The sequence below is a fragment of the Copadichromis virginalis genome, linkage group LG11 (assembly GCF_057382275.1).
Source record: "Copadichromis virginalis isolate Kocher_CV1m ecotype Utaka linkage group LG11, C_Virginalis_male_GT1.1, whole genome shotgun sequence".
NCBI classification, from domain to species: Eukaryota; Metazoa; Chordata; class Actinopteri; order Cichliformes; family Cichlidae; genus Copadichromis; species Copadichromis virginalis.
Window position 1 is genome coordinate 39133625 of NC_140628.1, and position 15000 is coordinate 39148624.

The 15000-nt window shown below is 48.3% G+C and overlaps 1 protein-coding gene across 5 annotated transcripts in view; it reads left to right on the plus strand.

Moving 5' to 3' along the window:
• Nucleotides 1-15000, plus strand: part of adam15 (ADAM metallopeptidase domain 15) — a 51895-nt gene that overhangs the window by 27744 nt on the left and 9151 nt on the right. For all 5 annotated transcript variants that reach the window (XM_085472433.1, XM_085472434.1, XM_085472436.1 and 2 more), the window contains exons 3-17: nucleotides 5613-5689; nucleotides 6172-6250; nucleotides 6340-6416; nucleotides 7842-8124; nucleotides 8730-8795; nucleotides 9685-9756; nucleotides 9845-10014; nucleotides 10091-10175; nucleotides 10349-10497; nucleotides 11483-11660; nucleotides 11811-11903; nucleotides 11990-12185; nucleotides 12597-12705; nucleotides 12956-13151; nucleotides 13485-13562. In XM_085472433.1, coding sequence (XP_085328559.1) covers nucleotides 5613-5689; nucleotides 6172-6250; nucleotides 6340-6416; nucleotides 7842-8124; nucleotides 8730-8795; nucleotides 9685-9756; nucleotides 9845-10014; nucleotides 10091-10175; nucleotides 10349-10497; nucleotides 11483-11660; nucleotides 11811-11903; nucleotides 11990-12185; nucleotides 12597-12705; nucleotides 12956-13151; nucleotides 13485-13562 — 1908 coding nt within the window. The remainder of the gene's footprint in view (nucleotides 1-5612; nucleotides 5690-6171; nucleotides 6251-6339; nucleotides 6417-7841; nucleotides 8125-8729; nucleotides 8796-9684; nucleotides 9757-9844; nucleotides 10015-10090; nucleotides 10176-10348; nucleotides 10498-11482; nucleotides 11661-11810; nucleotides 11904-11989; nucleotides 12186-12596; nucleotides 12706-12955; nucleotides 13152-13484; nucleotides 13563-15000) is intronic.

Here is a 15000-nt window from a genome sequence, read left to right on the forward strand (position 1 = left end):
ACAGCTGTGATCTCCAGTGATCAGATGGTCCCATATAAACTGCATATGGTGATGGTGGGGAGGAAGAACTTCCATTTAACATGGCTCAGGGTCACCTGATCCATCCGTTCACAAAGTAGCCACAGACCGTTCCCACCCGGCTCCCCCACCGTCAGCCTTCCTCTGAGGGAGGATCTTTTCAGCAGATGTTGCAACATCGTGGATGTCGTGTAACGCAGTCGCAGCTGTGGCTCAGAGAACATCAAACACCGGTGGGATCAGTCCTGCTTTCCTTCACGCGAGCCGTTCTTCGGCTTTCACAGAACTGGAACAAAGTTCATCTCTGGCCTTCTTGTTTGTGTTTGGCTGTCGTTGGCGGCGCCTGACGTCGTGCTTCCCCTGTGTCTTCCTGACACGCGACGTAAACCAGGCCTCAGCTCTCTCCCTGTTGTTGCTGTTTCACTCCTCCTTGTTTTTCGGCCTTTCTTCCTGCTCTGTTGTGGTCGGCAGCTCTCGGCCTCGCCCAGAGTTTCTGCAGCTCTGACATCATCTGGAGGCCGGGCGAGAGACATGACCTCACTGCATGGAGAGCGAGTTTTAGGGGCGAAGAGGGAGAAACCTGTCAAGAAGGGAGGGTGGTAACAGATGGTGAGAGTGGGCGAGAGAGGCTGAAAAACACAGCGAGGGGAGGATGAGGTTATAATTAGGTTTGTGGAACAGAAATGTACTTTCAATAAAAACCTTAGAAACAATCACAACAGTGAAAGAAAAAAGTGATGCAATGAACTTTTCCTGAAGTATTAAAACACATGTATGTGCTCAGACACACGAGGAGGGCTGATTATCAGCAGGCTGAGAGGGCGGGCACAGCTGTACGTGTCACCGGGCCGCGTTTCAGGAGTTTGCAGGCCTCCCCTTAAATGCCCTGTAAGTTAGTCTGTAGGAACATCATCATTGCACTGTGTGGAAATGAGGCTACATATAGCATATATTCAGGTGACTGCCTCTCGCTTATGTCTGCAGATAGCAAGACGTCAGGTTTCTTAAGCAAGAGGACCAGAGCTGTCCCACCGGAGTGTCCGACGGGGTCCAGTCCATTCATTAATGTTTCCATATTTTCAGTGAATTGCACTGCTGTTATATGAAGAACTCCGTGATCTCTGACTGTTATGTTCCTTTGTGTGACTCGCACTTGTTTCTGGCTGAAATCTCGGAGTGAGTCGAGCTGATGGAGGAGTGATGGTGAGGGCAGACTGAGCGTGGCTCAAAGTGCTGAATGAGCTGAAGGTGAGCGGCTGAGCCGACAGGCGACGGTGAATCTAAGCACGGGAGAATCCAATTAGCATCGAGGGGGCAAAAAAAACACAGAGCAAATTTAGCAAAACCAATCACAAAGGTCTTAGCGTCTCAGCGACCTGGCAGAGGAGAAGCGAGCCGAGGTCGATGACCTGCAGGGGACGACCTTGTGAACCTCAGCTGTGCAGGCTGATGGGAGTTCAAACACGAGAGAAGGAAGTGGAAGCACGATAGCTTCAACTCACAAATGCAGAGAGACTGCAGGACACAAAGGGAACCAAGTGAGACAAGGAGACACATCCAGGACCAAAATCACAGAAATTCCATTCAATTTTATTCATATAGCGCCAAATCACAACAGCAGTGGCCTCAAGGCGCTTTATATTGTAAGGTCGACCCTACAATAATACATACAGAGAAAACCCAACAATCATATGATCCCCTATGAGCAGCACTTTGGCGACAGTGGGAAGGAAAAACTCCCTTTTAACAGGAAGAAACCTCCGGCAGAACCAGGCTCAGGGAGGGGCGGCCATCTGCTGTGATTGGTTGGGGTGAGAGAAGGAAGACAGGATAAAGACATGCTGTGGAAGAGAGACAGAGGTTAATAACAGATATGATTCAATGCTGTTAATACATAGTGAGTGAGAAAGGTGACTGGAAAGGAAAAACTCAATGCATCATGGGAATCCCCGGCAGCCTACGTCTATTGCAGCATAACTAAGGGAGGATTCAGGGTCACCTGGTCCAGCCCTAACTATATGCTTTAGCAAAAAGGAAAGTTTGAAGCCTGATCTTGAAAGTAGAGATAGTGTCTGTCTCCTGAATCCAAACTGGAAGCTGGTTCCACAGAAGAGGGGCCTGAAAACTGAAGGCTCTGCCTCCCATTCTACTTTTAAATACTCTAGGAACAACAAGTAGGCCTGCAGAGCGAGAGCGAAGTGCTCTAATAGGGTGATATGGTACTACAAGGTCATTAAGATAAGATGGGGCCTGATTATTTAAGACCTTGTATGTGAGGAGCAGGATTTTGAATTCTGGATTCAACAGGAAGCCAAAACAGGAGAAATCTGCTCTCTCTTTCTAGTCCCTGTCAGGACTCTTGCTGCAGCATTTTGGATCAGCTGAAGGCTTTTCAGGGAGTTTTTAGGACATCCTGATAATAATGAAGTGTCCAGTTTTACTGTTTGCAGTACTTAATCATAGTTCCTAAATCTATGATTATTAAACGATTCGCCAATAAGAAAGTCGTTTATTTCAGATCAAAATCAGGATTTTCCAGCCAGGTGGAGCTCCTGAACCACAGCACTGTGGAGCTTCTGATTTGGCTTAAAAAGCAGAGTTCCTGCAGTGGAGCTAATTACGTTTTGTGTTTCACTCTGATTTGATTAGCGATGAATTAAGCCGACTCAAAAACGACCCAGCAGCGACGACGCCGCCGTTCTCCGCCCAGAGTTTGTCTCTGCAGTTCTAAATACTGACGTCAGTCTATGAACCATCTTACATCTATAATGCATTTGTTGCTTTAATAATTCTTGTTCTTCAGATTAAGAGCTACAATAACACGCTCGCCATTTTTAGTAACATGAACAGTAACATCTGTTCCAGCTGCTTCGTCTGCTTTCAGGGAATTATTTGGACCGTTTGGGGGAAAAAAAAAATGCACACGAGAGCAACTCGAGTCACGCCTGTTTCTTTTAGCGGTGAAAGAAAATCTTTGTACATCAGCTGCGTGCTCTAGAAATGAACCTAAAGGGGGCGCTGTCATGCTCGTCTGGAGGAACCAATCAGAGGTCTGAACAGCTGCATGTTTCCAGCTCGCAGAGTTTAGTATGTCGCTGATTCAGTTTCCTCTGCGCTGCCTCTCAGAGTCGGACCCTCCCAGCTGCAACGATCATGACTCAGCCAACACACACACACACACACACACACACACACACACACACATCCTGCTGCACAATAATCTGACCCCACCACAGTACAAAGTTCAGAGAGGGTGGGGAAACAAGCACGCCTCAGAGGGGAATTCTGTTCACTTTTAAAGGAGAACTTCACCCAAAATCTCCCCTTCAAACCCTGCAGGACTGCAGCCCATGATGTGAGGAATACGTGTTGTTGTTTAGTATCACCACTAAAACGAAAGATCCGAACGGAGCGAGGGCGGTCCAGGTCACATGTTAGTCCAGCTTTCCAGAAAAACGAAACTGAAGGTTATTAATCATCGAGTGGGAGGAGAGCAGAGATGCTCACGCTGACTATTCATGAGTCAGCTGTGAGTTGTAAAGCTGCTTTTTTTTTCTTGTAAACTGTAAGTGTAACAAAATTAAAGATGTTCAAAGTTTGACTGTGTGCTGTGAGACCAGAGCTGTGTGAAGGTCCCACAGTTCCCCCAGTGTGACGTGATATGATCCAGAAATCAACATAACCCCAGATTATATTAAGAACTGCACATTTCCACGATCGCAGCGCGGCAGCGGCCTGGAGCGGCTCCGTGCTGCGTTCAGGAACCGTAAATGCACCTGGGACAGGAAAGAGAGCAGAGCTGTGTCTGCAGCTTTAAACAAACACTTCTGCTGCCGCCTCTGCATTGGACTTGCTGTGGGTGGGGCTACAGGCAGCCCCGCCCACACACAGTGATGGGGAACCAGGTGAGGCAAAGATCAGGCGTTACTCTGGGCTAGCCGGTGATTCTACCTGGAGAGAGAGAACGGAGGAGTCCATGTGGAAATTCAAAGAAGAGCTTCACAGTCGTGCTGAGGAAACGCGAACACGACCATCCAGATGTTCATTTAGTTTAAAGACAGCAAAAAGTTCTGTGGTTTACTGATTTGTTTGATTTGTTTTTGAACAGGACATGTTCTGTATTGAGTATGATATAGATCAGCGGTCCCCACCCTTTGTTGCCCCACGGACGGTTTAATGTCAGACAATATTTTCACGGACCGGCCTTTAAGATGTCGCGGATAAATAAACACAAAGTAAAATGACACGACCGAGACAAAAACGGTGGTAAATATAATAATGAACGGGAATTCACTGTGTAAGTGTGTAACTTTATTAGCAGCGTCCTCCTGAAATGCCACGACAACAATGAGAGTGACATCCTCCTCTCTGCCGCTTAATGCTCTTAGGTCGCTATGGTAACGTGTAAATATCCCTTTCAAAATAAGACACGCAACTACAACGCGGGAAAAGACCCAGGGAAACAGTTAACGATAAAAACCCTGAAAACCATAAATTTCACACCCGAGCCTCAGCTCTCGTGGCCCGGTACCCAACGACTCACGGACCGGTCCGGGGCCCGGGGGTTGGGGACCGCTGATATGACACAAGAAAGAGCTCTGGTAAACTTGGGATACACCATGAACATCATCCCGGCCAGCACTGCCGGGACGATGTTTTAACAAAGGAAACTTAAATCCCGTTTTGCATTGCAGTGGGAAAAGTGTAGAAGCCCAGTGCACAACATCTGGCTGATGTCAGAAACATGTGGATGGAGGGGATTTCAAAGCATGTGTCAGGTGGCTCTAACAGGACGTCCAGCTCTAGCTCCGACACAGCGGGGCCCGATTCAGTCGCTGAGCCTCGGTGCGCAGCGAAGGTTTATGAGGAAAAGCAGGGCGTCATCAGCCACAGGAACGGCCACGTGGCTGCTCCCCATGACGGGGGTTTCACAGGAACAGTGCTGCTACACCCAGTAACACACACTCCTACACTTCCTCCAGAGCTGAGAGGAGAAAGCCGCTGGACAGGAAGTGCCTGCACTTCAGAGAGAAGCTCCATTAAGACAGGAAGGTGTATTGATTAGATGGCGGATGTACTCTGCACCGCCACATCCTAAAGGAGCAGAAGAAAGGAAGTCACCGGAATGAAGTAAAAATGGTGGAAGCGGAACAATGAGAGTGGGAGTGGGCTCGCTGAATTATGAGAGTTGGTGCTTTTAATTCAGGGTATGAAATGATGATGATGATGAAGTTGAGCAGTAAGTGCGTTTAATAATAAAAATCCAGATGATGATTGGTTCAGGCACACATAGGCCCTCTGTGGTACCTGGAAAAGTTCAGACAGCTGTTAGAGCTGCAGGTGACTGGATATAGAGCAATGAGGAAGCTCCGCCCCTCCACAGCTCTGTTAGTTTCTGTTATCTTAGCCAATCATTTATGCCCCTGTTGTTTACCTCCACAGGTGCCCTCAGCAGTAATTTGAATGTGCAAATCCGTCTCGTTAGCCTCGGGTATTTGTGCCGTTTGGACGCGCTCCATCCTGTTCTTTTCTTTCCTGCCTCCAGAGTTTAATCGGCTCAGTAAATGAAGGAACTGTTCTTCCTGTGTTCCCAGGATGGCCACCCTGACAGGCTGCAGTGTGGGCTGGAGGTGGGAGGAAGACTCTTCCTGCTGGAGCTGGAGAAGAACCAGTGAGTCTGAGCGGCGTGACATTAAACACCACATGTACCGAACCTCCTGTGACGTTAATCTGAGCTGATATAAATAAAGATGTCGCAGCCGTCACTGTGGATCGTGTCGGATTGAGGAGACATTTTTAATTTTATCGCTGCTGTTTGATTCTGAATTCTTTCTCAGTCGTCGTCGTCGCGTACACTCGCCGTTTCTGACTCAATCACTTCCTGTTGACATTAGTTTACAGCTGATATGTGGGGGATAGTCAGAGACTTTATTCTGAGCCCCTCCCAACTATCAGCTGTCCTTTGGTGTTGTAATATTTAACTGTTTTGGGAAGCCGTGCTCTGACACCAGCCTGGCAGCGAACATCGCAGGTTGTTTGAGAGGCCGTAACGCGAGGGCGCGTCGCATCACTCGTTTGAATGTGATTCTGTTAATGCTGCTGTTTGATTCTCGCCGTCTCTCACACACTTTGATCTTTGTCGTGTCTCTTTAGCGACCTGCTGCCCAAACCGCCAAACGTCTTCTACTACCTCCCCAACGGTACCGGAGTGTCTGTAATGGCCAACCCTGTGGTGAGTCAGCGAACGCACCGCAGCCGTCAGACCTTCCCTGTGGAGTCGTCCAGCTGTGACAGATGCTGTTGTGTTTATGTCGCCTGCAGACTCACTGTTATTACCACGGCAGCGTCAGAGGATTCCCCCAGTCCAGAGTGGCTCTGAGCACCTGCTCGGGACTCCGGTCAGTACCCGCCCCCAACAGGAAGGACAACCTTTCAGGCCCATCACAGCGCGTCTCGCTCTCAGCTGGAGGCTTATTTGTGGTTCAGAGTTTCTAAAAGTCGAGCGTTCGGCCCTTCTTCCGTGAATCCTCGGCTTGGTTTCAGGACACAGACATCCTCTGCTTTCAACTTTAGCTTTGAAACTTTCCTCTTTGGGCTCGATCAGGTGACCCTGAATCCTCCTTTCCTCTGAAAAACTAAGAGCAAGACACAACAAACTAAAGCTGAGAGAAGATAAACCTTTACATGCCACAGAGAGTGGAGGAGAACGCCCCACTGCATCCTGGGACGCCTGCAGGAGAGTTCAGGGTCACCTGTTCTGAGTTTAAGGTGGAGACAGCTGTTAGAGGTTCCTGTACGTATTAAATACAGACACTATAAAAATACAGTAATTTCAGTGTGAGAGAGGAAGGAAGAAGAAAAGAGTTTCTGTGCTTAAACACTCGAACGGACGTGAAGCCTGACAAACGGAGACGCACGGTTCAGGAGGAAGTCGTCGTGTTTAGACAGCGCTGGTTTCCAAACGCTCATCCTGTTCTGCAAAAACAGAAGCTGCAGATTTCTGCTGACGGGTCGAAGCTGAGTGTCAAGCAGGCAGCTGCTCTCTGAAATATGAATATTTATCGCTGACAGCTGTCTGTGTTTAGACTGACAGATGTTCACGTTCAGTCGGTGGGATTCACTGCTGCGTCACGTCAAAAACCAAAAACATGTCAGAAAGCTCCTTAAACCTAAAAACCTCCAATCCGCTCAGTCCAGGACTCGATGTTTCAGGTCTTTGTGTTTAAGGCAGTGTTCTTGGCAGAAAACCCGAGTGAAGCGTCAGCGTTCCAGAGCCGGCCGAACTGATCCGGATCAACGGCCTCTGACCTGACACAGAAAACGTTCGAGCTGCAGGACGATTATCAGGTTTATTTATCAGCACGTGAAGAGAGAGGGTCCGGCCCCGAGAGTAATCGCTGAGCTCAGATTATACACAAGCTGTATTAACCTTTATTCATCAGGTTGGATTACTGAGAACGTAAAAACAAAGATTTTCTGTGCAGCTCAGCGAGCTCTGTGGTGGTTTCCTGCAGCCTGTAGGTCGCCGTGAAAAGAACCGAGTCTGGTTTGTGAAATGAATCGCGAATTTATTTTCTAACTGCACAAAAAAAGTCAAGAGTCATCATTTCCCTCGATATGATTTCATAACTGCACGCCCATCCTACTTCCTGTGTCGTCAGCATCATGATAACAAATCAATAAAAACCAGTTTTATTCTGTTTTTTTATTGTTATGTGATAGAAATATTTACAGTGGAGCTCTGAGGTCAAAGGTAAACACTCCTGTGTGTGTGCTTAGAAATATGAATAGGACCCCTGTTAATCAGCTGCTTCCTCCTGCAGTGGCATCGTCGCCCTGAACGCCACCCTGAGCTTTGAGCTGCAGCCACAGGAGGAGCACCACCATCACCACCACCAGGTGAGGGAGGAAGAGGAGGAGGAGGGTGCAGGAGGGGAGAGTGGAGGAGGAGGCAGAAATGGAGGTAGTGGAGGAGGAGGTGATGATGATGAAGGAGGAGTCCACCTGCTGTTCTCCACCACCCCCCTGGAGGATGACGCTGCAGGAGGCTGTGGAGTGTCGCACACCGCCGTCCCCCCCATCCACAGCTCCACACACACACACAGGGTGAGACAGGCCGCCATGTTTTTATAGAGAGCTGAGTTATAGTCTGCACAGTCAGGAAGTGCTTACAAGGAATGTGTTACAGGTGTTTGCAAAGGTAAGGCTTAGGGCCCCCAGGAGGTCAGATCTGGAGAGGCTCTGGCCCACAGTCAGTGACAGGAGCCACGCCCCCACGGACATGGAGGGTGAAGTGATGCAGTGCTGTGCTCACAGATCTCACACACCTGAAACAATCCGCGTGTTTAAGTGTTCCAGTATTTCACCTGCAGTCAAACAGGAAGTGAAGCCGTTCCTCTCCCCAGACTTTGTTCAATAAAGCAGGAATTTTAAAGAGTTTTAAGATGTTAGATGACGTGTTAAAGTCAGATCAGCAGTTCCTGTTTTATGTGAGTAAAACTCACCTCACAGAGAAGGCGACTCTCTTTAAGGTGAGCGAGTCTGGAGGCTTCAAACTGTAGGTCAGCCCTCGTGCGGCAGCTGTTGACGGGGTCGTTAAACTGCAGAAGTTTGATAAACTACAAATACGTCAAACTTTTACTCCCATTTGACCTCTGACCTGACCTCTGACCTGACCTCTGACCTGACCTCTGTGTGTGTTCTGTCTGCAGACGAAGAGAGACATCCTGTCTGAGACCAAATACATCGAACTGGTGCTGGTGGCCGATCACCAGGAGGTCAGTGTGTGTGTGTGTATTGTTGGTGTGTCTCTTAGGCTACGTTCACACTGCAGGTCTTAAAGCTCCTTCTGATTTTTTTGTCTGGTTGTTCACACTGCAAATAAAATGTGACCGCAAACGCGCTCCAGTGTGAACCCTCAAAGCGGCCCGCATGCGCAAAAGAAGCCATCACACATGACGCGCTCTGTTTGCGGAAGGAAAAATGGCGGCTACAGAGCTAGCAGGTGTTGTTGCAGCAGTCTATCAATTTCTGCAGAGTCGTAACCGACAGAATTTTGACAAATTAATTAGAGAAAGAAGGACACTGAGAAAAAAGGGCCCGTGCTTTAACAATGGCCGCCATGCTTTCTCGTTTGTCTCCAGTGCTGATAATCGGCGTCTGTCTTGTGTCAGTGACGTAAAAGACGGATTTAATGCGACATGACCATCAAACAGCAGCTTTCTACAACATCAGATATGTATCGGATTCAGCACCACATGACAGTGACCCAGGTCGGATTTGATGCGCTTTCGCCTGCAGTGTGAACGTAGCCTTAGTTACCTCTTCAAAGCAGGATTTCACAGGTTTGTCTGATGGGACCCGGCTCAATGCAGCAGAGCGGTGACCTCTGACCTGCAAAGGTCATGTGATTTGACAATTAACATGGCCTGGCGTTTGGAGCAGAGAGGAGGGGCGTGCTGCAGCGAGCCAAACAAATGTCTTTTAAAGAGTTTCAGCTGTTTGGGGTTTTTAACCTGCAGTAGCGCGTTCTCGACACAAGATGGCAGCAGTTTGTTTCACCCTGAAATGTGCCGACTGATTCTTTGTCGTTTGCTGATTTGATTTGCAGTTTAACATGTTGGTTGTTCCATCCTGATGTGACTAAAGCTGCAGTCTGCTCCACAGTTTCTGAATTACCAGAAGAACAATAACACCATCATCTACCGCATGCTGGACGTGGCCAACCAGGTGGACTGGGTGAGATCTCTGACTTCCTGTCACAGCCGGCCTCTGTAACACTGCAGCAGCAGCAGCGCACCTGAACCGCCTCTTCTTCCTGTTTCAGTTCTACCGTCCCCTGAACGTCCGCGTGGCGCTCACGGGTTTGGAGATCTGGAGCGACCGCGACAAGATCCGTGTGGAGAAGAGCCCGACCGACACCCTAAGCAACTTCCTGGAGTGGAGGACCAGAGACCTGCTGCCACGCCTTCGCCATGACAACGCCCAGCTCGTCATGTAGGAGCACTTACCAAAATAAAAGTCTCGCATCGCTCCTGGTTCGGGTCGTCACGTGTTCGTTTCTTCTTCACAGGGGCGGGTCCTTTGACGGCACCACAGTGGGGATGGCGTCTCAGTCATCCATGTGCTCCAGAGACAGGTCGGGCGGCGTCAACGTGGTGAGTCGGCCTTCGCGTCGAGCTCCGTTTACTTCCTGTGTCACTGTGATTTAGTGATTCGTTTACATTTTTAGCCAAACAAGATTTTAGTGTAAAACATTTTGATCTTTTTACACTTTACTGACAAAATACTTGGCTCCATAAAAACGAAGCGATTTCTCTCTTCCTGTCAGGATCACCTGGTCAGTGTTCTGGGCGTGGCTTCAACTGTTGCTCACGAGCTGGGTCACAACCTCGGGATGAGCCACGACACCGCGGAGCGCCACTGCTCCTGCCAGAACGAGCCGCGGCTCGGGGGCTGCATCATGGAGCCCTCAACCGGGTCAGTGCCAGACTGTTTAACCCGGGTCAGCATCAGACCAGAACCCCCAACCCTGCTGAGACTCATCGCTCGAGTCCTGCTTCTCTCTTTACTCTGTGCTTTAACTGCTTTACATCTCTGAAGTCTTAAAGGTCTCGTCTCAGCAGGAGCACAGCTGCTTTTAGTCGTTCCCCCTTTTCCCAAAGAATGTGCTCTTAATGTCTCGCCCGGTCAAATAAAGTTAAATAAGGTTATTGAATTTTCTATTCATTTTCAATAAGTACCTCTTATTACGCCCTCGGACCCGTCAGGTCAGAGTTCGCACTTCAGGCTGAAAACAAAGGTGAACTGTGACCTTAGCTCCGGTGCTGGATCGTGTTTCCTGTTCGATCAGCTCAGTCTGTCGTTTAAAAAACCCGATAAAGCCTAAATGAAATTATCCACAGAGACCAAAGCGTTTGGTTTTTGCATCAGGCTGTAAATATGCTGTAAAGTTGGACTTCCTAGGCTACGTCCACATGAACACGGGTATTTTTGAAAACACAGATTTTCCGTTTTTCTTTCTTTGTGTGTGTAAATGTAAGCACGACAAAACTGCAGATAGTCGGATTAACAGCCATCGTATTTTGTCTCTATCCGCCATTGTAGAAATAATCTGATGTAAACAACAATGTGGCGCACAGCGCCACATCAAACAAGGCGCACAGCTTTGACGTTGCGTGACTAACTCTCAGTTTTCCTCGTCCACACGTAAACGCAAAAACTGAGTTTTTGAAAATCTGCACCGTGGCAGGAGTTTTAAAGAATCTCAGTTATCAGTGATCGAAAACGCCGTTTGCGTGTGACGCAGCCTTAATGTGTCTGTTGTTTACTGGCTCTCTGCTGGAGCCTCAAGTGGCCATTAGAGGAGCCGCAGGTTCAGTTTCGGTGTCATTTTTCAGTCCTGAGGCTTTCCTGGTTCGTTTTTAGCCGTGTAATACCAGTGTCCTGTGACCTCTGACCTCAGGTTCATGCCGGGTCAGCTATTCAGCAGCTGCAGCGCTGCAGATCTGTCCGTCAGCCTGCTGCACGGCGGCGGTATGTGTCTGTTCAACGTGCCACAGCCGGAGCACCTGCTGGGAGGACCTCGCTGTGGAAACCTCTACGTGGAGAAAGGAGAGGAGTGTGACTGCGGCCTGCTGGAGGTACTCGCCTGTTCACCTGCTTCTGCAGCACGTTTGCTTCAGTTTCAGTCACAGTTACTCTTCGTCACTCCTAGCAGTGATGAAGGTCACACACGTTACTTTGGTTTGTTCTCCTTCTTGATGATGTGCTGCTGTGCTCTGATTGGTCAGGAGTGTGAGGACCCCTGCTGTAACGCCTCCACCTGTAAGCTGGTTCCTGGAGCTCAGTGCTCATCTGATGGTATCTGCTGCCAGGACTGTAAGGTCAGGCTGACGTCGATGCCCACAAATATAAAAACAATGTTTCCTGCAGTATTTTCATCTAACTCCTCCTCTTCCTCCTCCATCAGCTGCGAGCGGCGGGTTCGGTGTGTCGTGAGCCTCTCGGGGAATGTGACCTCCCTGAGTACTGCACAGGCTCCTCCCCCTACTGCCCCCCCAATGTATTTCTGCAGAACGGGGAACCCTGTGAGGAGGGCGCCTCCTACTGCTATGGAGGAGTCTGCGCCAGCATGCACAGCCAGTGCCAGACGCTGTGGGGACCCAGTAAGACTCCAGTCTGTACCTGTCCCTCATTTCCTGTCCTGTGCTGGATGTTTATATTAAACATGGAGGAAATGATCACTGTGAGCCACAAATGAGGACTTAAAGCTGTGTGAGGACGACACAGCTGAGAATGAGCAGATAGATTTAAACCGAGTCTAAATCTCCTATCAATCACAATTTGTCACAGCTTATTTTAGCCTAAATCTGATTGCACCTCACGTACCAGCGACCTGGAGTGAGTTTGACCCGCACAGTGAACAACACTGAAGCCAACAAAGCTTAAACCAGTTTGCACTGAGCCAGCTCCTGTTTGAAGCCTGGTTTCTGTTGTACTCTGACTAAACTTTGGCTCTTTTGGTTTAAACCAGTTTAAAACGTGCATTTGTGACTGCTTTTTATTTCTGTCTTCAGATGCCACCAGCGCTCCCGCCGTCTGTTTCTCGTCTGTGAACAAAAAGGGAAACAAATATGGAAACTGTGGTCAGCTGACCAACGGCTCCTACATCCCCTGCAGGAACTCGTGAGTCCACAGGGGCACTGTCACGGTCACTGCTGCGTTACTGTACTGCAGGCCTACAAATCCCATCATGCCCGTGTGTGTGTGTGTGTGTGTGTGTGTGTGTGTGTGTGTGTGTGTGTGTGTGTGTGTGTGTGTGTGTGTTCATATCTTCTTTTGGAGACCAAAAATTGGACGTTTGCTATGCTTATGGGAACCAAAATTCCAGCTTTTCCCGCACTTCACTTCCTGTCACGTTTGCTTGCCGATGCAGGGACGTTCACTGCGGCAGGATCCAGTGTCAGGGTGGGAGGGACCGCCCCCTGCTGGGCACCAACGCAGAGATCCTCACCACCAGGGTCCACTTCAACAACAGCGACCTGGTCTGCAGAGGCACCTTCTTCCACCTGGGTGACGACGTGTCCGACCCCGCCACCGTGGCCCACGGCACCGCATGCGGCCGTGGCAAGGTCAGACAGCGCCTCCTACAGGCTGGGGGACAGTTTGTATTTGAATTAATTCTCTTTAGTTGCAGTAATTTTAATTATGCAACAACAAAAAAGGATTAAAAGCAAAGCGTCTGTGTAGGTTCGCAGTCTTCCAGGTCATGGTTATCGAAGCAGCTGGGAAAGAAAAATAAAGTTTCAAAGAAACTTTAGTCCAGTGGCTTTTCTCTCCAAGCTCCTTAGATAGATAAAACCGAATGTTCCACTGAAGTTCCAAATATTCCGAGTTTTGTAAGATTTTTGTGAGAATTTCTTGAAACAAACTTTTGTAGAAGTGTGATTTTGTTGCTGTTTCAGGCCTGTTTGAACCAGAAGTGTCAGGATGTGTCAGTGTTCGGTGTGGACGAGTGTCGCAGGAAATGCAACGGCCACGGGGTGAGTCACGTTTAAAAATGTGTGAGGTATACGTTGGCACAAAGACAGAGGTTTCCACCATAATTTCACATGAGACCAAATAAACTCATCAGTTTACTGAGGTCATGATTTATGTGCTGAGGAGTCGCCCCCTGCTGGTCATGAGAAAGACGTACTGCCTTGCACTTTGGGAGGATCCTTCACATTAACCCTTTAAAGCCGGTCAGAGCAGCACGCTCCAGTTTGCGTAACTATTTTTAAATCCCGTAGCTCTGCAACCTTGTAAGCTAGCGCAATAAATTTTTTTGCATATGAAACCGGAGGAGTTGTACTTACATCTGATGCCATCAGCTTGTCCTCGGTCACAGTTTCCTTCCACATGTAGCTTTGCAAAAACTGCATAAAAGCACTTGCAGGAACAAAAACATAATATTCCAGAAACACGCTTTGTGATCTGATCAGCTGTTTGTAACACTTCCTACGTCCATCAGCGCGAACTATCGCATGTCCGCCATGACCTGCCCGAAACCGGAAGTGACGTCATTTTGTGGAAATGTAGTTTTTTACCATCAGGATCTCATGAGCCTATACTGGTGTTTTTAAAAGTTATGTTTGACTTCATGACTTCCTGTGTCGTTTCTGGGATGCTGAGGACTCATATTGCACTGCTGGAAATAGTTTATTTTGATGCATTTGCTGTTTTTTTTGCAAATTTGCATTATAATATTTATTTTCATTTTTCCTGCAGTGTATAAAAATTGGTGTATTTCAAAAATAAAACTATGAAGACACTTAAAATAAATTTCCTGTGGTGGGAAACTAGTTTGTGCAACTTTTTTGTATTTACAGTTTTGAGGCAAAAGAACAACAACCTCAGAAACTCTGTAATTCTAAACACAATCTTATAATTCTGAGTCGATGCGTCGGCCGTACAGACAAGAACAGGGAGACGCCACCGCCAGAGACGGTCAGGAGCAGCGATGGGCAGTAACGCGTAATCAAATTATTTTTTTCAAGTAACACGTAAACTAAGGGATTACTATTGCAAAAAAGTAATTAGATTACTGTTACTTTCACATAAGCACGCTGCGTTACTAAACTGATTTATGTTTGTGAGAGTGTCTCGTGACAGCGACGTCTGCTGCCACGGACGTGTGCTGATCAACGATGGATAATATGGTATTTACCTCCAAAGTCCCATAAAAGAAGGAGTCCCATTGTTAGCATAAACTCAGCCACCTACAACATTTCCACCTCGCCACCATCCTAGTGGTGAACACCCCCCATCACATGAAAAACTCCACCGACTCCACCAACAAGGTCCAGAAACTTGGATCCAGATGAGACCGTAGTGTCCTTCGATGAGCTCTGTTTCCTTGCACACCTCCAGCTGAGGCGGTGGAGGCAGAAGCAGCAGTTAGACCTCCGCCTGCTACCACAGACTGTAACTACAACCGGG